Genomic DNA, 25,117 nt, shown 5'->3' on the forward strand with positions numbered 1-25,117 from the left:
GTCTCTGACATTTAAGCCAACATAGTAAAATAGGAGGCATTACCTTCAGAGTATTCCTCGTGCATACTCATACAATACAAAACAAGCAATATTTAAAAAAAAAACATTTTACTCATAGGGTGTGTGGGAACTGCTGAATCACAGCCTGAACCTCTGATTATCACCTGTGGCGAGCAATGACTCAGCCCTGGGAACACAGGTGAAGGCAATTCACCTGTGCTGCTGGAAGGGGTGGAGCCTGGCTCCACCTATCCGAGACCCCATTTAACAGCTGACCACCGGGGGGAAGGATTTCTTCTGGAGATTTCCCCTCTGGAGTTTTACAGTGAGCTCAGGATGTGGGTATGCATTTTATCTATACTCTTTTGATATAATAACTTTCTTAGCTAAGCTCTCTCGTATATTTCATAATTATAATATACATTCATTGATTATACGTAGGGTCATAGCATCTTTTGAGTTGGAATGGACGCTTAAAGGTCATGTTGTCCAATGCACCTGCCATGAACAGGGCACCTATAGCTGAATCTGGTTGCTCAGAGCTCCATTGAGCCTGACCTTGAACTGTCATCCACCACCTCTCTGGGCAACCTGTTCCAGTGCCTCATTACCCTTATAGTAAAAAGACATCTTCCTTATGTCCAATCTAAATCTTCCCTCTTTTAGTTTGAAACCATTTCACCTTGTCCTGTTACAGCAGATCCTGCTAAAGAGTATGTTGCCATTCTTTCTTATAGCCCCCATTTAGATACTGAAATTTGGCTATCAGGTCTCCCTGAAGCCTTCTCTTCTCCAGGCTGAACAGCTCCAGCTCTCTCAGCCTGTCCTCATAGGGGAGGTGTTTCATTCTTTGGATCATTTTTGTGGCTCTCCTCTGGATGCACTCCAGCAGGTCTGTGTCTCTTCTGTACTGAGGACTCCGCATCTGGATGCAGCACTCCAGGTGAGACCTCACCAGTGTAGAGCAGAGGGGCCGGAGTATCTCCCTTGTTTGGCTGGCCACTTTTCTTTTGATGCAGCCCAGGATACAGTTGGCTTTCTGGGCTGCGAGAGCACACTGCTGGCTCATGTTCAGCTGTCATCCACCAGCACTCCCAAGTTCCTTTCAGCAGGGCTGTGCTTTATCTTCACATCCCCCAGTTTGTATTGATATGTGGGGCTTGCCTTGGACCAAGGTGCAAGACCTCTCACTTGGCTTTGTTGAACCTCATGAAATTCACCTGGGCAAGCTGCTCAGTATTTCATGTTGTTATCAGTCTTTGAACAATCTCACAGTAACACCATGAAATTTATTGTTTTATTTTTTGACTGCTAAGCATTTGGGGCATGCAGCACTCTTGTTTTCTTCATAAGCTTTATAATGTTGAGGTTCCACATGTGTGAAGGGCATCCTTCTAGATGGTGCTGATTGTAAAAAAAAAAAAAAAAAAAAAAAAAAAAAAAAAAAAAAAAAAAATATCCAGTCTAGCTCCTAATATTGACCTTTATATCCAGACATTCAAACTGGAATTGAACACTGACATGGACAGAATATAGGGAGCATATCTAAAATATCTGAAGTAACTAATATTAATAATACGCTTTATATTATTTTAACTTAAATGTTGAATAATATAATAAATAATAAAAAGATATGAATAAAAAAATAATAAAATTTTAGCTTTTTTCTTTCCATGAGTCTAATTGTTAGGGACAAAGTAAATGCTAATTCATGCTCTGTTACAAAAATTCTTCCTGGTAGATTTGACTTTGCCTTTCTCCCTTGCCCTCCCCCTCAACCAAAAAAAAAAATTCATAAGTGCTTTCACTATGCTATTTCCAAATAACCTCTTGTTATTTAAAGATTATTTGTAATGTGAGATGTGCATACATGTCACTGTATTACTGGACTGTGAAAGATACTACCTCTGTCTAACCAATTCCTCTTGTTTGTCTGCTCAGAATCTTGTGATATCTGCAACATCACCACAGAAACTTTTGCCACTTGTTTGGGTGTAGTAGAATTTCTTCTTTTGCCTATATTAACCAATATATTTTCCTCCTACAAAGTAATTATATTTTCTGTTTATTTTCTTCCATAGCATCAGAAGCTGAAGTGGTTTTGTTTTCTTCAAAACTATTTTGGCTGTACATATTTGTTGGCAGGATTAATGAAACTGTGAAAGAAACATGGGAATAATGTTGTGAGAAGCACTTATCTGGACAGTATTTGGTTTTTGTAAACAAATAAGGGAGGCCTTATTGTGTGATTCTAACAGACCATTATACTGTGAGGTACTAACATTTTCTCAGAACAATGTACAGTACAACCAATAACAAACAGTGCAGCTGTGGGAAAAATTAATCAGAACTATGTTATGACGGATATTCATTACATTTGCCACCAGGAAAAAATGCAGGTGCATTTTCAGTAACCTTTGAAGAAACAAGTGTGTTCCAACCTTAAACTGAAACTCTCAAGGATGACTAGACTTTACGTTTCACAGTAACTCTTGGGAATGATCTGAATTATGGACTTAAATCAGTTTTCTACTATCCCTGCTGTCTAGCACCTGCTCATTAAACAGAATTATTTTTTTCATTTAATTTTATTTATGAGAAAATAAGCTGGGTTTTCTCTGTAGCAGAGTTTATAACAATCTATTTCAAAATCCAACTGTACCTTGGATGGAAGAATGGTAGAGAGTTTGTATTTGTGTTATGTTAGTGATTAATGTATTCAGCAGGCTGTGTGAACTCTTTGAGAAGAACACTGTGTAAAAAAAAAAAAAAAAAAAAGAAAAAAAAAAAAAAAAAAAAAAAAAAAAAAAAACAAAAAAAAAAAAACACCAATAGCTTCTTGTGATGCACTGGGACACTGTGTTTGTTTCTTGTTTCCATATATTGACTCCAAAATCTTTATTACTTACACAAGGCATCTCTTAGGGTTCCATGGTGGTCAATAAAGAAGGAGAAGCTACTTCAGCACTGTCATAAATTTAATTCCAAATTACACAACTGTCTAAATTCAGCATGATTGTTCCTGGATTTTCTAGTGCAATCTGACCAATGGAGTGATCATTCAAGGTTGCTGTAAGAAATTTTACGTTATTATGTATATTATCAACTAAAAGAGAGAAGACGGAGCAAATACTAAGAGAAAAGCAAAACATTCTTGTATTCAAACCCCATCTTCATATTCTTCATTATTTTAAGGATTCTTTGATGCTGGACCTATATTTATTTGTGGTTCTAGAATGTCTTGCAATAGTCCTGTGTGACCAGCCTAGAGTTTCTTTGTTTTTTAAGTATTGTTATTTTGGAGGAGAATAACAAATTGATCTTCTTTCTTTGTCAGAGACTTCCTCTAGATTTAATTTGCCCTTCAATCAAAGATACAGTCTCATTAAGCCTGCTTGTGTGTGTGTACTGTGGTTTTCAAGTATGTACAGTGTTGGTGGTCTTCTAAGCCATTTGTCATAACTTCAAGTCTTTCTGCAGACAGATTTGTTTGGTTTAACGATCTTGTATGACAGTGGTTTTCATGTTGTGGCTGATGGAAAAGATTGAACACCATTTGGCTAATGACACAGCGTCTGATGAGATCAGCCAGGATTTAGGAAAGACTAAAGTGTTCCTGATTATACCACTGGTTAGGAGAAATGCCTGATTGTGTGAAGGACATGCATGACTGGGATTGGATCACATTATTCTTTTCTAAGGGGGTCCAGCGTGTTTTCTCGAGTGTGCTAAAAGAATTCTCACTTTTCTTCCTTATTATATAGATGAAGATGTGTTAAAACTTGCTAAAGGGTTCTAGATTTTTTTAACCATGTTGGTTGTGCTTTGATCTGAAGCATTCAGAAGAAGTTCCCTTTTTCTGCTCAACTGCTGAACTATCTTATCTCCCACTCAGTATGGGTTTCTCCCTGTCAGATAGCCCCATGTCAGATAGTCTTTAGTTGTCATTTTCATTTCTCTTGAATTTTTAATTCATTCATGCAGTCTTGGGTGTTCAATTATTTTGTGTTGGTAGGGTGTCACTTTGGAATACAAGGAGAGTTTGTATTTTTTGATAAACGTGGAGTAACCTTCAAAACGAATCGAGTTCCTTTGCATTCTGGGGTAGAACTGCTCAGCAAACAGAGGGAAGAGCTGGATCCACATCAATTCCTTAGACATGTTTAAGGGGGTATGATATCTAATCCCTGTGTTGCTTTGGTGTGGTTTCTGATAACATAGATGCCTATTTTGGATGACTTTAGCGGTGTGCTGAGCTCTTCTGACAATGTCTAGATGTAGATATGTCTGTTTTCCACAGGAGGAATGAGGGTAGGTCAGCCATGCCAGGACTGGAGCAGCCTGAGTAAACCTATGAGTGCACCTACAGAGAACTCTAGAGCCAGAAGGGCAAAGAGCCTGTGGATTAAGTCTACTACCACATCAAATACTGATTCATGGTTGAAAGATCACAGTTCTTAATTTAAACGTAAAATTCTGCTTACGTCCTTTTTCATTATAGCTCTAACCCCTGGCTTTTGTTTCTTGTGAATGAGAAAAGTTTATGTTGGCATCAATTTCCCTGCTGAAACACAGCCATGTTATTCATTTCAGAAGTATAGAAGTCTCTGTATGTAATTAAGTGGGAAATCAAATAGAGAAAAAGTATACATATAAGTATTACAGGAAAACGTATACGGTGGTGGAAAGTAAGGAGTAATAGCTCTGAAAATGTCATTAAAGAAACCCAACACTGAATGTTTATAAAGGTGAAGGAATGAGGAACACATAGTAGAGTAGTGCAGACAAAAAAAAAATGTTGAAGAGATTATATGGCTTATACTGACCTTGTCAATTGGGCCGTAATAACATTTTAGGTAAAAACAGTAAATAGCAGTTCTTGTTAAATTTCAGTAGTGGGTAAGTTAATCAAATTTATTGTTGTAACAATGTTGTCTCTTTACAAAAAGCTGTACAACTTTAGATTTAAATTATGAATGCTGCACTGAAGCTCTATAGCATTTGAACATGAAGAACTGTTGTGCTGGGAAAAACACCAAACTGATCTTCAGATTGATGTCCCCTTAAAACACTGGATGTGTGGACTTGTGTTTCCACTTTTGTTTTTTTTCACATTTCTTCTAATTTACGGATACTTTGGGGCATCCTCAGAATGAGTCTTGGAGAGCCCTCAAATCCAGGCCAGTTTTACATATCAGAGTTGTCCAATTAGAACAAAAGAACCTGTGATTTTAGGGCATAACTGTGTTAAAACAAGGTGACACTAAGTGGAAGAAAACTTTTAGAAATAAGAAAGAGACATGTGAGGACCAAGCAAATCAGTGCTAGAGGAAGGATGCATAGACTATGGTTATGCAAGGCCTAATGCCAGGAAATGAAATTAACAGTGTTAATTACAGCCTATCTGTGGTTATTGGTGAGTAAAAGTGATGTGTAACTCATGGCTTTCAAGATGAAATAGACGCCAGGACCTTATCCAGGTTCAGATAGTAACTGCACTCATTCGCAGAAGAAAAAGATTATTCAGTGAAAAGATGTAACTTGTGCTTGGAAAGACTTTATGCTAGTTTGCTGGAAAATAGGAGTATGTTGGAAAAGCGTGAACAAACACTTGGCCTCTTTCCATTTGTGCCCTCTATTGGGTACCACAAAGACAGGTAGGAATCATTGGTTAGAACCATCTTATTTGTCTTTTCTCGTTAACTCTTCAGTTATCAGTCCATCAATGTATGGAGAAAAAACTCACAAAAGTGGAAAATCTCTCACCTGTATAAGAAAGTTATAAGCTCATGGAATAAAGTCGGTTAGGTAACTTCCAGAAAACTTCTTATTCTGTATCAATGTAGAGATCGGTAAGGAGTCCCATGATAAGGCATTTAGCTTCATCTATTGATGATAATAATAATAATAATAATAATAAAACAAAGTATTATTCTATGATTCTATGAAAATAATAATAAAATTCTAGTTGGATTTATAGACAAGATAATTACAATCGTTTATTCCATTTTCTATATGACTTAAATGTTGGGACTAAGAGTACAGACACCTGAGCAGATCATTGGCATATAAAGCCAAATTGTTCTGTTTTTTTTTGTTTGTTTGTTTGTTTGTTTTTTTTTTTAATTTGTGAAAGTATGATTCACTCTCTAACAGAAATTTGGGTACTTTAGAAAGAATCAATTTACTGCTTGAGTCGTGCAGTTTTATCACTCATGTAAAATCTCAGTGAAAATGCTACTTTCAGCTACCAGCTTGCTCATTAGTACACAGGCACTATGGTGCATTTGCTCCAGGCCTATGCCTCTAGCTTCATTCTCTCTGTCTGTAGCCTCAATTATCCCTTAAATTACTTTGAAATCCCCAAGGGGAATCTTCTTATCTGAAATGATGTTTAGTTTTTATTTATTGCTGCAAAGAGTAAAAGAGAGGCTACAGAACGTGACTAAACACAAATTCCTAACCACACATCTCTAAAAGAGGTTCAGCAGCAATTATGGCCTATCTTTTGCCAACATCATGTTTTCTTCATTTATCTAATACAAGTCTTTGAGGTCGGGAATAGTTTCAGCATTTATAATAGCCTTTAGACTCATTCAATCCCTGTGACATTTACTTGGTTTGCCTTTTCTTTTGACACTGCCATCTACCTAGCACAACCTTACTTCACATGGTATAGTACCCTGGACTCTGCTGAAAGACACTTAGGACACTGTGTTTGGCATGCCTGCTTTTTGTTTGTTATTGTTATTCTTTTGGAAACAGGAGAGAAAAAAAAAAAAAAAGATAATACAACATACACAGATCTGCACTAAAAGTAATGCCTCCTATTTTATTATGTTAGCCCACAATATTGGAGGTAGATGTTGGTGTTATGGCAGTAGGGGTTGAACCTTCCCGCCAATATTCCATATTTTGTTGCCATGTAACAGGAATCAGCAGAAGGGAAATCTGACAGATTTTGCATGTGAAGCAATGGTATGCCATTGAATTACTCCACGAGGAAAAAATTGCCCCCACTGACATAGTTCAACACTTGCTGAGTGTTTATGGAGACCAAACAGTGAGGTGGTGGGTGATGTGTTTCAGCAGTGGTGACAGCGACAGAGGGTCATCTCCACTGGTGCAGACTTCTGTGAGTATGGCATGCAGGCTTTTGTTCATTGCTGGCAAAAATGCATAGTTAATAGTGGTAATTGTGTCAAAAATAGTGTTTTTTAGTTGAGAATTTGCTCTATGAAATACTATAATTGTGCTCTTTTCTCCATGGAAATAAATAGGAGGCATTACTTTTGGAATAGCATATATTATATTATGCATACAAAACAAGTGATGCACAAGCAATTGCTGACCACTCATCAGTGAATGTCTGACCAGTGTCCAAGCAGTGGCTGTCCCCTTGGCCTACTCCCCTCCATTTTTGTAGGGTTTTTTTGCATGATACCACATGGTATGGAATATCCCTTTGGCCAGTTTAGGTTACCTGTCCTGATTTTGGATTGTTGCACACTGAGTCTAATTCTAGTTCTGTTAGAATTCATTCTTCTTTAATCTGGGTGATTCTTACTCTAATACCATTATTAAGGCACATAAGAATCATAGTAGTGATGATATGCAGTATTATACAACTGCTCACTTCATACAATTCAAATTATTGGCTGTTGTCACCCAACATCAAATCCCCATTAATTACATACCTAACTTTACCATCCTTCCATGTTACCCATCACAAGCACCCAGGTCCTTGAACAAAAATGATCCTACAAATAGGCTTGATTTTTGCCTGAGGCAGGAATAACCCAGACTGTTTTCCCAGCATATTTTTTCATGTTCACAACAGGTACTTAATTTCCTCCTACAGTGCGTAAGAGGTATGAATGGGCAGGACTAGCTCACTCAGCTAAGATGCACATTTGCTAAGTGTATCCTAGTATTTGAGTGTCCCAGCTCTGACTGCTCTCAGTGTGGTCTTTAGCAGTCCATTGTATTGTTCAGTTTTCCCAGAGGCTGGTTGGTACATGATAGAGGATGTTATATCCACACTCAGTGCCATGCTCTTTGTCCCAAGCGGTAATTTTAGAAATGATTATTAGTCTCATCAAGTATCTCTACATCTTGTATTATGAAGTTTTGTTAATAGCAGTGCACCATGATCCTGGCTATGTGTATAGCAAATTTTTGCATAGCAACAGAGTTGTTGCTAGCATTAATTATTCTGTGTGATGGTGTGTGTGTGTTTGTTTTAATTAAAACAGTGAAAGTGCCACTTGTTCTGTTGATTATTGGAGTGATCTTTTCATTGTGCCATCTGCAGATAAAACTTCTTCCTGTCTAGCTACTTTAGAAGCCAGAATTTTATTACAAAACAGACGTAATATGTATACCTACATTGCAATTATAATGAAGAAGTTAAAGTTATGATTGGTTTAATTGTGTTTTAGCTTCAGTATTGCTCATTTTCCTATAGAGAGTAAAGACAGAAAGTTAGAAATGTGTTAGTTAGAATGTAACATTTGAAAATGCAGAGGCATTTAGAAGGAGAAAATTTTGCTGACAACCTATGTAATATGTGATTAAAGCAACTGGAGAATGGAAATGAAGTGACAGACTTACGTGAACAGGAAATTAAGGATATGGTTTTACTTTAACAGAGAAGGCCCTATTTTAAGGGAGAGGTTTTGACCATGCGGTATTACTGTGGCAATACACCAGCTGATAACAAAGCAAACAGTTAGTGTTCAAGTATTCAATATATATGACTTGATTCTGTTATTGGTCTTTCATAGTTTTATTGTTCCAAGAAAAATAATTGTATATACACAAAAACAGAAAATAAGTTGTGAAAAAAAGTTTGTTTTCTCTTTTGCATTTCATACATATGTAGAAGATCTGTATTTTAATAAAAATATAAAATATGACAATGCCAATCATTATTGTATCACCAGAATGATATAAATATGTCTACACTGAATTGGTTTACCAAAAAGCACTTTTACTTGACTTTTTGAGGTCGTATATCTTTGGATTGAAATCTAACAGCTTTATAAATATTGACTGACTTTGCTTGTTGTAACAGACAGCATTTTTCTGTAGGAGTTCACATCTCTCTTCACATATATATGCTGAATATTGTAATGTTCTTTTATTCCAGCTTTTGCAAGCAAGACAAGTTGCCAATTACATTCCAGTCCTGTGTGATCACTAAGGAGTGCCAGGTGTCAGAGTGGTCAGAATGGACCCCCTGCTCTAAAACCTGCTTTGACATGACAACCCCTAAAGGGAATCGTACAAGATCACGGACCATTAAGCAGCTCCCTATTGGCAGTGAAAGTGAATGCCCGCAATTAGAAGAAACAGAGCAGTGCATTACCCAAGGAGATGGTGTAGCACCATGCATTACGTAAGTTGGTTCATTTCAGTTCAGTTCTCCCTATAATAAAATGAAAAATTTCAATTAAGCATACATGGCCAGTAACATCAACCAAATCATTACTAAAGTAATACTGAAATAATAGGTTTGATTTTTATATCCTTTGCAAATTCAGTTCTTTCCTTAAAAGCCTGAAGCCTGTAAGTAGCAGCTATTATAGTGAAATCACTCCTTTTTCTAAATACAGGAACAAAAACTCCAAATACTTATTTTTTCCATTAGTGTTCACTTTTAAAAGACAATATGTTTGTGTTCACACGGGCAGAGTTAAGATCATAATAAAGCAATTGTATTAATTTGTCAGTAAATTTCCTACATAGCAGTTTTGCCAGTATTTTCTGAAGTATTCTGTTGGAAGAAGTGCTGAACATAAGAAAAACCTGAGAAATATCTCTTTAGCTGCCAGACTTTTTAATGAGACTCTTTAGAGCCCAATAAAAGAAAAGCTGGGCCCCAAGTGGAAAGTGGGAGAGCCTAACATTAACAGTAAATAAATAACCCTGTTCAGTGTTTAGGAGAAATGACAGCAAGCACCTTACATTCAAGAGATTGCTGTAATACTTATCAAGACTACTATTAATGTTCCAACTGTGCTCTTCCTTTACAAGACTAGCAGGAGGGGCTGGAGAAATGTCATTTGATGTTAAGCCATTTTGCATCTCCATCTTTGACTGTGGTGCATATTTTTCATTTAAGAGTCGAAATATCATATTTACATTTTTCCAAGCCACACTAGGAAGCAGTTTGCTTGATTTAGCCTTAAAGTGATTGTTGGATAGAGAATTCTGTGGCATTTCTTGTGGTTCGTAATCCTGACTGGGATTTTAGCTCCAAGTCACAGAACTTCTTTCCTGTGCATTCACTGATTAGAAAGCTCACAGCTTCTCATCATTCATCAGTACCCAGCAAGGATGCTTCAGCACTGCAGAGAAACTGTCTTCTTGACAGTGAGAAAGGAACTTACTGAAATGGTACCTGAGATAATAAAAACATATTGTTATTCTTTTACCTTGAAATTCAAGAGAAACTTCTGTGTCTCTTATCAAAGATAGACTCGAGGCTTCTGCTTTTGTTTTTTTGTGGGTTGTGTTTTTATTTCTACCTCTTGTTTTCTGGTTCTTATGTTTCTCAGTATGCACATTTATTTGATATTTTGGTTTGTTTTGTATAGACTGTCTAGTTCTAAATGATTACTAAGAGTCACTGTCAGTACAGTTAGCTTAGCTGAACATACTCTCATATTTTTCTGCATATGAAGATTTTCTTCCCGCCAAGAAAATATTTGTATGTACAGTATGTTTCAGAAATTGGACAGGACAGATCTCTCAAAGCAGTAATGATTTCAGAAATCAAATAACAGAGGAAATGCTTCCACCCATGTAAAATATCAAACTTAATGCACCTCTTTGTATGAGAAACTGAGTCTCAGGCCTTTTAGGAAACAGACAAAGATATAAAGGTGTTTTGGCCTGTGTAACATGATGTGTAAAAGAGCATCATGATTTTTGAAAACCTAATTCATTCAATTTCATCCAGGTATGGCTGGCGGACCACAGAGTGGACAGAATGCCGCGTTGATCCTCTGCTCAATCAACAGGATAAAAGGCGAGGAAATCAAACAGCACTGTGTGGAGGTGGCATTCAAACCCGGGAAATGTACTGTGTGCAAGCTAATGAAAATCTCCTCTCCTATTTAAATACCCTCAAGGAAAAAGAAGGTAAATTTAATTTACTTGCAATTCAATTAGTATGAAATCAGAATACTTCAGCATTCCTTTACTCCTGGACAGCCACTGTCTTCTATCACGATTATCTTGTTACATCGCAGGTTTCAGAAATCCAAGCTTAAATTAAAAAAACCAACAAAACTAGTTTGGATGAAAATATTTAATTGCAGGATAAGAGATTTCTTTATGTAGCAATATTGGTTCCTGGCTGTGAATTAATGTTCCTTAATTTATACTGAAACACATTGTCTTATGAGGATATCTCTCACTTAGAAAACAAGTGAGAATGAAGGTCAGAAATACTAGATTTGTTCCTTTGCCTACAGCAGTTCTCTTGTGTGTTCTTGAGCTACATGATGAACCTGTGAGGACTGAGATGCAGACATAATATGCCAATTCTGGAATGCAAACTCAATGTAGAAATGTGTGAAAATGTGACTACATTTCATTTTCAGGGACTTCACTTTTCTTTTCTTGATTTGGTCAGGTTTTTAAGACACTTTGAAGACTTAAGACCAAAATAATTTTGTTTGTTTGTTTTTTCCCCAAACTGAACTAGAGATTACTCTTTGTCACTGTCACTGCCTGTAGGGCTTAATAGGAAAATAGAGAGTAGCTCAGGAGATATATTCTGTAGTTAGCTTAGCAGTGTATTTACTGAGGAAAAAAACTCAAGTTTTTTATGTTATTTTTGAATGATAATGCAACACTATAAATTTAGGTATGTCAGTGACTTAAGCTAATTGCATTTAGCTTTTAATTAAATGTTATCTATCCTCTTTTGTAGCTGTTTTGTAAAAACACACAAGAGCATTAAAATAGATAAATAAATACAGCTACATACTCCAGGAAAAGGGATATCCTTGTAAGAGCCATGTGTAATGCAGCACCTGGAGCTGAGCTAGCGGCAGGGTGGCAAGGTTTCTGCTCTTAAAGGCACAGTTTGTGGGGAGTGCTAGTGCCTAAATCTCTTTCAGCTTGAATACTTGGACTAGCAGAGTGTGACTTGTATGCACAATGGGTTTCACATCTGTATTTATTAAAGAAGGTGTTTTCAAGCTGCTTCATCTAATGCAAATCAAAATGCCCTGGGGCTTTTAGTAAATCGCCTCTGTGGAACAAAGTTTTGACGCTCCTGCCAAAGACTAAAGAAGTAAGAACTCTCAGCTAAACAGAAGTAACAATGAAATCCGTGGCAGCTTACTGTTCAGTATGGTGATTAGGATTTGGGTAGGCTGTGAAGTCTCGCTGGCTTAGGCGGGTGTGAAATCGGCCCTTATCAGAGTGTGACAGGAAGGCGCAGAGCCCATCCAGAGGTAATCTCCGCAGGTCCCAGAAAGCTGATTAAAATGTAGCTAGTCTGTCGATGCATAAACATGAGAACAGTTTTGCAAGAGCTCAAACTCAGGGTGAAGCAAATCTTTACTTACAAAGCAGCTCTGGGATGCTTCCATGCGTGGGAGCAGGTTTAAATGGGTGCTGTTTCTCCATTCTTCCTTTCTGCTCCCCTCACACCATGGATTCAAGAAGGCCAGATCTCCAGTGCTCTGCAAAACAAGCAAATCAGTGTATACTACTTGAAAACTAGGGGTAGTTTAAGGATGGGGCAAAACTAACTATCAGTGTTAGTTTTGGGGAAACGCCTTCATTTCAGAGCAGTTTGCTATTGCTAATAGTTAATACTATCTCAGTCAGGGATCTTTGAAGACATCCATTCTTGCATACTCATGGTGGCGTTTCCCTGTTATTTCAGAAAGTCAGTCACAGAGCAAGTCGAAGGCTAGTGCTGCACCTCTGCTATCCATCACTTTTGAAATAACAGGTAGGTAAATGAAGGCCTCTGACCTGGCCTTTCAGTCAGAAGTGCGCCAAGGAGGCGATGTCCCTTCTGGGGAAACTATATTGGCTGTATGTGTATAATTGACATGTTTATGTAGCTCTAAAGGAGTTTAATGAATTTGTGAATTATCATAAAATTTAAGAACAGTTTGAAAACGTCAGGCCTGGACTTAAGGAAATGAAGTTCATTAGCCAGCTAGGAAGCTCAAACAATTCCATGTGCTCACTCCTGAAGAGTTTCATTGAGTAACTGACATCCCCTCCAGTCTGAGTGCTGGGAATTACTTCATTGCCATTTCCTGACATTTTGTGGCTTTAAAACACCAAACTAGGGTTCCAGTAAGCATTTTAACTTATAATACTTACCTGAACTAGTATTCCCCAGAGCATTCCAATTTGTATTGTCTCCTATCAGAATTTATAAATGTCGACTTGATGAAGAAGGAGCCCAGGATGCAGTAATTAGCTGACAGTCAAGATTCCTGGAGGCCAGTGTCATTCTGCCATCTACTTTAATTTCTCCATCTCTTCACCTGTCCACTTAACTGGCTTAGTCAGGAAGTTTTTCTTAGAATAAGCCTGTGAGATAGGCTGTGTCATCTTTTTCCAAGTACCATTAAAACTCATGGTGTAGAAAGAGGATAGGAAGAGAGTTACTTTATGGGCACAAATTTATTCTACATCTACAAGCACTCGCTCCTTGTCCTGTTAAACACAAAGGAACTGCTTACATACATACAGTTGAATGGTTGTTAAAAGGATCAGGTCCTGAATTACTTGTCGTTTGATCACAACATTTAACGTTACTGAAAAACGTGCGAGGAACATGTACTACCTTGTTGCTGTTCATGGCGTGTCCTGAGCTTGGATTTTTCTTGTTTCTTGGAGTGAGAGCACTTTTGCTGGAGAAGCTTCCTTCCATTGATTGCTGTGAAAGCAAGTAACCAGGAAGGAATATGAAATTGTGTCAACTTCTGCAGATGAAAGCCTTTTTAATAACTTGGAAATTATCCTAGTGTTGAATTCATTTGTTTTAAAAGAAACACATAACAGACCTCGAGTTAGACTTTCAAACATCAGTGATGTTCTTGAAACCAGCATTTATAAAGTATTTTAGCATTTTGAGTGATTTATTGATACCACTTACAAGTCTCCAAAGGATTTGTTATTTACACTACACACTAATGAATGATGGAAAAGGCAGATATTTTCAGTATGTGTTTTGATGAGTAGTTTACTTAACGCTCTTTGCTGATAGAATTTTTACTGGACAAAAATCTTCAAAAAGTTGAAATGATATTCCTGTTGCTTAAGTCGATCTCTCTAAAGCCAAGCACTGTCAAAGTTCCTTCAATTTTGGATTTTCATGTCCATCTCATGTTGGCTTGAATCCACCATGGCTTTGACAATGAATTATTACAGTAGCATGGTAGCACCTTCTCTTTGCAGACTCTTAGGAAATCTGGCTGAGATATGGAACGCCTGTGATATGAAAATATGCTTTTTTAAGCTTCCAAAGCTTAAAGATCTTTGTTACTTTTCTGAGTGCCATACAATTAACTAGTGTGATGATGAGTGCTTTATCCTGATGCAGGCTGGAGATGAAGCAAGGCATTATTATGAATGCTTTCCTTGTTCTCCGAGGCAAGACTGTCTCATGGGTGTAATTGACTCTTAATTTCAACTGTCTCACTTGGACAATTTCCTGATTAAATCAAGTTTAAAAGTATGGTTAACATTTACTGTTTTGCTTTTTTCTTTTTTTATTAGAATCTATTCAATATAATTCAAATTGCTGCCAAATTAAGTTTATTTAATTCCATGTTCTACAGTAGATATGCATGTTGTATTGATTATTATACATTTTAAGTGTGCATGTCAAATTTATTGTAAAATTCAATTTTCTATCATAATATTTAGTTCCAACAGAGTGCTGTAAAAGTGCTGGAATAATATTTTGCTGTTATTTTGTGTTAAGAGATTGGTAAACTGGAGGCAGTAATCTTTAATGACCACTTGCCATCTTCATGCCTTCATTACTCAGAGAAAAAAGAAAGTAAAACTGTGCTAAAGGAGGCAAAACAGGAAACGAGATTAGAGAGGCTAATATTTTTCATTCTCTTTTCCCCCTTAAAAAGTATGAATTTAATGCTTTTTCTTTAAAATGAAAGATCATCTGCTTTGAAAGTCTGAATGGAAAGGGGGGCACATCTATAAATACTTAAACAACTTGATGTTTAATTTAAAATGTAATTTATTGTTATTGATATCTTTTTTTCTGAATGATATTTTGTCATCCTTTTTTCATTCAAGTAGAAAGATATTTTAGAATATATTTTGTCACATAAATCTTTCCTCCAATAGAGAATATTTGTAGGGGTGATAGAAAATTAATGAGACAACTTATGTGTGGAGAAGTCCAGAGGGAGTAGGATGAGAGTTTAAGAACTGCAAGTTTCTTTAGTTGGACAAAGAGGATGAACATGACAAACTTCACTTTGTATTCTAGCAAATATTCTCTGCTTAATCTAATATTATTCTAGCAAATATTCTCTGCTTAATCTAATATTTTGCCAAGTCTTTTATTTGGAAAAGGTTTAAAATCTTGCTCATAATGAAGTGGTAAACTGTGAATTCAGTGATTTCATCTGGCACCTAACAGATATGTCTGAACGTTTGTATAAAACAGGAATTGAAAAGAGTGAGGCCTGTAAAGTTTGGAAGAAACCGGATGGCTGGATCTATCACAAAGCATTACAGATCATTAAAAAACAGAATAAACTGCCTTCACAGACATCTTTATGAATTAATAATACTGTAATGAAAAGTCAATTATCTTGGGCAAAGTTTTGATAATTATATCTCTATATATTATATGCAAACTTATGAACTGGAAATGCTATTGCACAAATCTTATTGTTGAGTGTGCACTTGGAGGTCAATGGAGTAAAAGAAAAACAAAATTCTGTCACTATTTTGATTATGTTTCAGGTTTTAGCTTATAAATAACCTTCCAATTATTCATGAACCACACTTTTGAAATTATAGTATCTTATAAGAGAAAAGGGACTTATACAGCTTTTTGTTCAGTTAGCGCAGTGAAAACATAACTCAGTGAGACAGCAGGACATCAGTTTATGCAGACAGCAATGTGAACAGCCATTGTTACAACATAATCTGTCCATTTAATGAAAGGTCTAAGTCCAAGAGGGTGCTGCAATATCTACGGTCTTCCTCATCCCACTTAATTGGATTTGACTCTGGTCATGCCTCTGCATGTTGTTGACTGAATTCTGTCTCCTTTTTTTTTTTTTTCAATACAGGCATTTTACTTCATATCACTTCCTCAGATGAGAATGATGAGATAGCAGCCTTTCTGAATGAAGGATGGTTTTGCCATTTTAGAGCTGAGCATCGTGACTAGCAACATATGAGAAATATGTTGATTTTTTTTTTAATTTTTTTTTTTTTTTTTTTTTTTTGACAGCCTCGAGGCCAGTGGACCGTAGACTGTGTACAGGACCTCTTCCCAGCACCTCACAGCTGTGCCATATCCCCTGTCCTACAGAGTGTGAGACCTCAGCATGGTCAGCCTGGGGACCATGCACCTATGAAAACTGTGATGATCCTCAGGCCAAGAAGGGTATGTAAATATTCAGTGGAACCTTTAATGGCGAATATTTCATATTCCTAGAACATTTCTGTCTGCGCAGTCACCCTAATGTGTATAGTACATCCAGTGCCTCTCAGCATCAAAAAAAGTCATCAAATTGCAAGTATTTTGCACTATTTCTCCAGGAAAGCTTGCAAAAATAATAACTAGGCTCTCAAGGACAATTTGGGTTGTTACAGTTCAATTCCAGTTTTAAACTTTATTCTCAAACAAAAAGCGTATAATTTGAATATGTGTGCAAAGCACAGTTCTGGCACTGTCTCGGAGGGTAGAAGCAGACTGAGGTAGATAGTGTTGAAGTCAGTAAAAGATTTTACAGTTCAGTAACAATTTAAGAATTCACTGATAGACTATGAAGCATGCACTGATAAAGAGATGGGATCATTCACTGTTGTTAAGAAACACTTTTTTTTTTTTGCTTTTTTTTCTGATAACAGTACATCTGTGCTGGTTTCTGCTTTCACATATATTTTACAGTTCATTCCTGTGCAGAACATATTGTAGTAGAGTAACATTAAAATACGAAGGCAAGAATGCAGTGACAAGGAACACATTTAAAAGGTCTTTGGGGTTTTTGGTCATAAATTAGAAAAACTGGCAAACTCATTGTTGCAGTACGATTATCTGATACAAGCTGAGAATCCAGATTTAGCTCCTTGACTGAAAATGATCATAAGATAGGGCCATTCTGTATGTCCACCTGAAGGAGTAAGTGCAATTACTATGCTAGCTTGGATTCTATTTCTTGGTATGCTGCTAGTTACATATCAATCTGTATAGCAAACACAAGTTTTATGATGCTGTCACACAATATGTAATGTGATCCAATCTTGATAAACTGAAAAGGAAAAAGCAGTTCAGTGTGTAAACCCATTGGATTGAGTCTCTTCTGAGTACAGTAGACAAGTAACATGTTAATTTTAAACCCTGCCTAATGGAAATATATTAGGATGTACTTTACACAAAACCATGACACAGGGTCATTTTACCTTATCTTTGCTTAAGATGATCAATAAATATGAAAAAGCTCAACAAGATCTTTCTGCTATGAAATGACATTCTGTACTAGGCATTTTTCAATATCCTAATTTATCTGTTTTACTGTAATTTATTGTATTCATTCCTTGTTTGATACGGCTGTTTTATAGCAATGATACAGTTATCATCAGCATGCTGTAAAATTTTCAAGCATATAATAACATAAAGTCAGCTTTTTATGTTATACTTTCATGTTATATATGTCAACTTTCTGTGTGATTCCAGTTCTTCAAAAATGATATAGAAGTTGTACAGGCCCTCTCAGTCTTAGAAACTAAGTTCTCTACATATTTCAGTAATGGTTCTTTACTGTATGTCACTTGCCTTCTTTGTTGTAGCAGACACTGGAGTGCTTCTTTGGGAATATCACTTTTTTGGTGGCAAGCTCAGTAGACCTTTAAGATTTAATTTTATCAAATTCTTCAGATTAGAGAAAACAAAGATGCATACCAATGTATTATTAAAATATTATTTGTTATAATCTGTTAACAGGCACATCTCCAAACAGAGAAATCAACTCTTCCACTTAATGTGTTAAAACTCTCTCCTGTTTACTTCGTCTCTTAGTAGAAATAAAGGAGTTATACATAGCACTTTATTACAATATTTGAGTATTGTTTACCTGCCTGAATATTGAGACAAAAAAGGAACCTATGAAAAGGTGTGGAAAGCTGCCAAAGTTAAATTAATCTGATCACATACATATCAGAAACTGTAGAAAATTATTACATGAGAAATTATTTGCTGAATCTGTTCAGTCTGATTAGCATATTCTGGCTAAACAATGGCTTTCTCAACATGCTGTCCTGAAAGACTGATATCAGACTGACGTGTCACACTGCATAATGGCTTATCAATTTTTCCTATTCAAAATGAGTTCATACAGTCTGAAGAAAATTCTGTAAATGAATGGAAGGGAATATTTTTATGTTAATTACCAACAAAATAGGAATTTATAGGACCTCATCCTTTTCTCCTTTTCTTTCTACAGTTTATTTATACTGGCAAGTTAGACTTTTGTTTGTTTGTAAGCTGATTTCATTTGATATTCTATTTCTATTTGAAAATTCTTAAGAAGATAACAAGCACCATCTTTGAGAAATGGCAAGCCAGAACCTAGAGAAGATTTGTTAAATGAGATGGATCCAGCAAGAGTGAATCACAGAAAACAAATGCTGTCTTCTCGAAAATGTATACAACCAGGACAAACAAGAGTTGAAGGCAAAGCTTACTGAATCAGTTCAAAACTTTTAAAGAACTTGTTAAGCTTTACTTCTTTCCGTAATGAGTTCTTCTACCAAATTATCTAAAAGGTTGTGTTGCATTGAGCATCTAGTGGTTTTTTTGTTTGTTTGTTTTTGCACAGATAAACATAACAGTTCTCTCTCTCTTGAGAGAGAAAAATCTCTCCACTTTGCTTTTTATAACTGAATTATTTCACCATTTATATTCTCATGGATATTTCAGGATTTAAACTAAGGAAACGGCGCATCACTAACGAGCCTACGGGAGGAACGGGAAACTGCCCTCACCTGCTGGAAGCCATCCCATGTGAGGAGCCCTCATGCTATGACTGGAGGATTGTAGGGCTGGAGGAGTGTGTTCCTGACAATGAGAAACCATGTGGCCCTGGTACTCAGGTGCCTATCGTCATCTGTGTCAACAGTGATGGTAAGATGCTTTTTCTAATGTTCTATACCAGCCCAGACTGAATATGCATGCATATTCAGTATGCATGCATATTCAGTAACATGCAATCTGAAAGAGAAGCATTTTTTGTTTCTCTCAGATTTCTCAGTTCTTGATAAGAGAGAAGTCCTTTCATATTGGATTAGTGGAAATGCTAAGTCACAGCTTGAACCAGTGATTAAGCACCTGGTAGGAAGGCAAGGCCATCCCAGGGGAGCTCAGGTGCATGTAATGCACCTGAGTGACATGAAGGGGTGGATCCTCTGAAAGGAGCAGAACAAGGATCTATCCCTTCCCAGGCCTTATTTAACAGTTGGCAGTGGAGACAAGGGTATCTTGCTGGAGATCTCTGTGTACTTGAGGCTTTCCATAGGTAAGTAGCTTCTTTCCTTTATTTTTGTTTCTGTGGCTGCAGCGTTTGTGCAAATCCTTACTTCCTGCAGTCCAAGACCTTGCTGCTCTGCTGTCATTGCTGTACTTTCTATCATGTTACAATTTGTTAGCTAAGATGGGCCCAGTAGTTTCTTTAGAATTAAGCTTCTTCACAGCAATCAACCTATACAATGTAGGTTTTCAGAGATTCCTGAAGAGACTTTGAAAGAAGTATATCAGGAACAGCTACTGTTTTTCAGTAGGTCAAATGTATGCCTGCACTGACTTGACTGAGTTCCCTGATGTAATCCCACTAACAATTTACTGATTTACTGAGGACAGTGCTAAATAAAGTGTGAATAAAGTAATACATATTTCAGTAAGCACATTAGAAAGAAAAACAATAATGTAGTTTCTGGAAAGCATAGTTTGATGTGTGCTAAGAAGTTGATATGACAGTCCAGGATGTCTTGCCTCTTGAAGAGGTCAAAAAGAATACCACTGTTATTCAGTCATCCTTCTGTGTGGGAAAATAGTTTTTGCATGACATAATTGTAAAAGTGAACTTTGAAAACTGTTAATGAAATACTTCAAACTGTAGGAGACTCAAGAACTATTGTTGGGAGAACATTCCTGATTCATTATTAGTATTATAGTCTGCTCAAACATAGCATATGAATTACATTAATTGTACTGACTTAGAGTAGTTACAGTAAGAGAATTTGAACTCCCTGTGGAGGATTAAATAAGGAGACACCCCTGGTTTTTAGTAACTGCACAAAATATTCGATAATTGGATCAGTCAGAAGTAGTAAGAGGTTATTATAGGGAGATTTAGATCTTGGGCTTTCATGCTTAACAACTTGGGTCACAAGTTTTTTGTTTCAGATTTCTGGATAATGTGACTTCCCATTAGTTTTGAGTAGTGGTATTTATTCATATTTAATGTTTGATCAGGGTAACTTTTTTAATAAATTGTGATAAAGATTATGTATATATATTAACTACAATTAACTATAAACATAACACAGAGCATGCAATGAAGCTACTTTTATCTGTATTTTATGGATATAGTATTGCATTCTGATTCATTTTTACAGGATTTATTCTCTGCAATGCATAGACAAAATTTGGCCAAATTTGTCTCAAAAGATTTTGTGACTGCATTTTTTTTATTCCCAGTATTAATCTTTTTCTTTCTGTTTGAGTCCTTCTGAATTGTGTGGCAGTATATATTACTGAAATTATATAGGCATTGTGTATATCAGCAATCTGTTCTAGGAGCGAGAATTCTAGCTTTGGCTATGTGCCTGTTAGTCTTTGAGATTAAATAGTTGTGGGCACAGCTTCAGTGATAGGGTAAATCATATTGCATTTGCAAAGATCCAATCACGAAGATATGTGTTCAATATCTTGTGACAGAATGCAAAAGCAGTGGAGGATAATGCAGTGGATTTTCCCATCTTTTCATCGTAATCCCTTACTTATCATAATAAAAGATGTCCTGTGATCTTCATCGGTAATATCAGGCGGATTTTGCTTAGGACTCCTGAGAAAGAATAGCATGGTACAGAAAAAGTGAAAGAAAGTAAGGATCAACCAACCTCATCAGTCTGTCCCTCCAAGCGAACTCTGATCTAGTGTCTCTTTAATACGCCTCTGACAGTTCTCATCCATTGAAAATTCTGTAGGCAACTCCTAAATATTCCTCTAAATGCACACCACTACCTCTTCCCAGGTAGCTCCCATCTAGTCCAACTCTGCCATACATATCTCTCTTCACCAAACACTGGTTGCAGGCATTCAGATTGCACTCTGTAAAAACTGGGTGAGAAGCATCTTGCAATGAGGGCAGTTTTGCTGCAAGGTAGTTTGCAGTAAACTAAAGTTTGAAGAATGCTACTCTTGCACTGTATAAACATCATGGTTTAAATCATCATACAAAATTTGGAATATTCTTTTTTTTTTTTTTTTTTTTTTTTTTTTTTTTTTTTTTTTTTTTTTTTTTTTTTTGAGCACTTCTTGAAAAGGACTAATTGGTTGAGTGGTGTGGTTCACAGAATGAAAAGAAGGGATGCCATTCAGAGGGATCTCAACAGACTCAAAAGGTGGGCCTGGGTGAACCTAAAGAGGTTCGACACAGTAAAGTGCAAGGTTCTGCACTTGAGCCAGAGGAATACCAGGCATATGTACAGACTGGGAGGAGCAATCCTTGTAGAGAAGGACCTGAGGGTCTTGGTGGATGAAAAACTTAACAGTGTGCTCTTGCAGCTCGGAAAGCAAACGGTATCCTGGGCTCCATCAGAAGAGGGGTGGTCAGGGGGCACAGGGAGGTGACTGTCCCTCTCTACTCTGCCCTTCAGAGGCCCCATCTCAAGTACTGAAAAATACAGTAGATTGATTTGCTCTGTTTCTCTGTAGCTATGGCAATCTGTGAAAAAAAGTTGTTTCAAAAATATTTCTGTGTGTTTTAACGACTTAATCTACAGTGAGAGAGCTGGCTAATTCTCCACTGTGGTGGACACATTAGTGCTGATAGTATGTAAATGAAGCAAAATTCTGACAAATTTTCCTTCAAATCTGCAAAATTAACTGCTGGTGAAAACGTTTACAAAATGATGGCTTGTTCTCTGTATTTTCAGGTTTTTGCCTTTGGGCTGAAGTCTAGCACAGGTACCAGCAGTGGCTGTGGCGTTAGTGTGTTTCTGATCTTCAGATACTAGCCTGAGATTACTTGCTCATTTTTGTAGGAAGGTTTAAGTATATCCATTTACAGTTTTTATAGCATAATGGCCTTTGTACCACTGCATATGTCTATTGATAAAATGGATCTTACTTCGAAGGGGAAATTTCCTCTGGACCTTGTTCAAGCTCACTAATTGTTGGGTTACAGTTGGCTCCACAGAGAAGGGGAAGAACTCTACTGTTCTGGCTCTCAGCCATGAGTGATGGCTGGCTTTGGAGAGGGAGCCATGGCAACAGTAAGGCTCTTTGTGTATGTGCAAATGCCTGCAACTCTTTGAAATAGCAGTATTGTTTTTAAAGTTATCTAGGCAAAAGATATACAGATGTCTGTTTATGTAGCTGAGGGCCACAATCTCTTTTACGGTATCTGGTCATGTATGGATGACACGTATCTGTTAGGCTTGAGAACAAGTTTAAAGCCCCATTAACAGCAGTGTATGGTGCCCTTTTTGTAAAAAATAAGTGTTAGTAGTTTATTAAAACATGCAGAAGGGGAATGAACCTGTTTTGCTTAGATTAGATATAAAAATATAAAAACTTCAAGCAGATTAGATTAACTACTTTGCACGGAGTGGTTCCAACACTTCAATCCAAAGAAGAGCAGTGTAAATTTCCTTTATTTCTGTTTTTTTTTCAGCTAGCATGGTCATCTAGAAAGCTATAAGATGGTCCTGTAGGAAGTTATCACTTTATTTTTCTCTAGACTCGAAAACACTGATTTCTGAAATATTTGTTGTTTTTTTTTTTTTACTGAATTTTTGCAGAAAACATACATCTTCATGTATTTTAAATTCTTGTCCATAGATTTCTGATAACATCGATATTTTGTTGAATAATTTCCAACTTGTGGTTTTATCTTTTTTACAATACATATCTATTTAAACATATAGAGGAAACTTCAAAGCAAAGAAACTGATCTGCTGGTGCAACCATTTTTACTTAAAATATTTTGGATAGTTTAAAATATGGTACTTCCTGTATACTTGAGGTTTGATTGATATATCTGCTAAATGAGTAGCCGTTAATCTTCATTCAGTTTCACAAAGGGAAAATGCTGAGACTGAATGGAAGTCTACAGGAATGCCTATGTTTAAAGACACTATTTCTTTTGCCATTTCTGTTATGTGGCTGTGCAGATTGAAAGAAAAAACCATCAGTCTAATTGGATTTTTGATGATTATTTAATAATAAAATACCTACTTTGTGTCACTTTATGACATAGTTCTTTAAGAAGAATAAAGAGCCAAATTCAAAACCTAATTACATTGAATTATTGAGGTAATTCCACAAGAGAACCAAGAACAGATTCTGGCCAATGCTCAGCAGTCAATTAGTCAAAAAATACGGTGGCTAATGACAGTTTCTTTCAGCACATACTGCCATACACTTACAGGAACCTGGTTATATGTGCATTAGTCATCATTTCTCAATATTAATTTCCCAGCTAATGTCATTATGGAATTGATTGAAACAGTTCTTTTCTGCCTGGCAGCTTTTTGGCAGACTATCGTGGACATTTTAAAGAAATGTATGATGTGATGGATGCTTTGTTCTTAATTGTAAACATACAAGATATATAACATATGATATCTTGTGCTTGCTTTGTTTTGGCTTGTCTGACAACATAAAAAATGAATGTTTTTATTTGATGCAAACATCAGAATTTGTTACTGATGGTAAAATACATTTTTTTTAAGTTTTTAAAATTGATATTCTTAGAGTACTGGAATGTTTCACACATTGGATTCTTAAGACATTTCTACTTAATGGGATTTGCTTTATTTAATATAAAAGAACACAAGGAGAATTTAGCACACAGTACTGCTGAAAGTACATGGAATCAGGAAGTTTTATAATCTATAATTCTTCTGTCGATGAAAGGTTGCATTTAATATATCATACCAATTCCTTTTCTATCTCTCATCCTGACATTAGGGAAGTGAACATACCCCTATTAAATTCCACATCACAATGGATGCTTTTAGTGTTTGTACAACATTATGTAATTTCCTTATCACTTAAATACCTCACTTATCACAACAGATACTGAAAAAGTTAGCCTGGATTGTGATGTGATGATTTCAATTAAAAAAAAAATAAGTAAAACAAAATTAGACTTTCATCTAGGTAGTGCAGTCAACTATTACAGCTGATGTCACTACAGTACACTTTTGTTTCCAGTTCATCAAATGTATTTGAATACAGAGTTGCACTTTATGTTTTATGTGAACAATGCCTATAGTGATGTTAAAGTCTACAATGAATATGGTTAATTTAAAAATAGTTTTAAATTAAGCTGGTTTTTATTATGTCATAGACAATAATTTTGGCATCTTAGTCAGATGATTTTGCTTTACATTGTTACTTATGAAGTATATTTGTGGAGAATTATGTATTTGTGTACTTAAAACTCATTGGGCATTCAGGAATAGAGAGTATTATAGTAGGAAACACAAATATTTTCAAAATATAACATAAAGAGTGCAGCTACATGTTTTCAATGATGCACACTCCTAGTAATCTGCTTTTGGTTTTGATGGAACATCTGGGTGAAAAAGCAGGCAGTTACAGTAACTGCTGGCAGTTACAGTAACTGCTTGCAGT

The 25,117-nt window shown here is 36.3% G+C and overlaps 1 protein-coding gene across 1 annotated transcript in view; it reads left to right on the forward strand.

Annotated features, from left to right (window-relative positions):
- The window catches only part of THSD7A (thrombospondin type 1 domain containing 7A), a gene marked incomplete at both ends in the record, with an annotated part of 184,030 nt that overhangs the window by 75,786 nt on the left and 83,127 nt on the right, over window positions 1-25,117 (forward strand). Inside the window, 5 exons of the mRNA XM_079538128.1 lie at window positions 9,152-9,400; window positions 10,967-11,148; window positions 12,911-12,979; window positions 16,484-16,639; window positions 19,175-19,378. Coding sequence (XP_079394254.1) covers window positions 9,152-9,400; window positions 10,967-11,148; window positions 12,911-12,979; window positions 16,484-16,639; window positions 19,175-19,378 — 860 coding nt within the window. The remainder of the gene's footprint in view (window positions 1-9,151; window positions 9,401-10,966; window positions 11,149-12,910; window positions 12,980-16,483; window positions 16,640-19,174; window positions 19,379-25,117) is intronic.

The sequence above is a fragment of the Tetrao urogallus genome, assembly GCF_951394365.1.
Source record: "Tetrao urogallus genome assembly, chromosome: 7".
NCBI lineage: Eukaryota > Metazoa > Chordata > Aves > Galliformes > Phasianidae > Tetrao > Tetrao urogallus.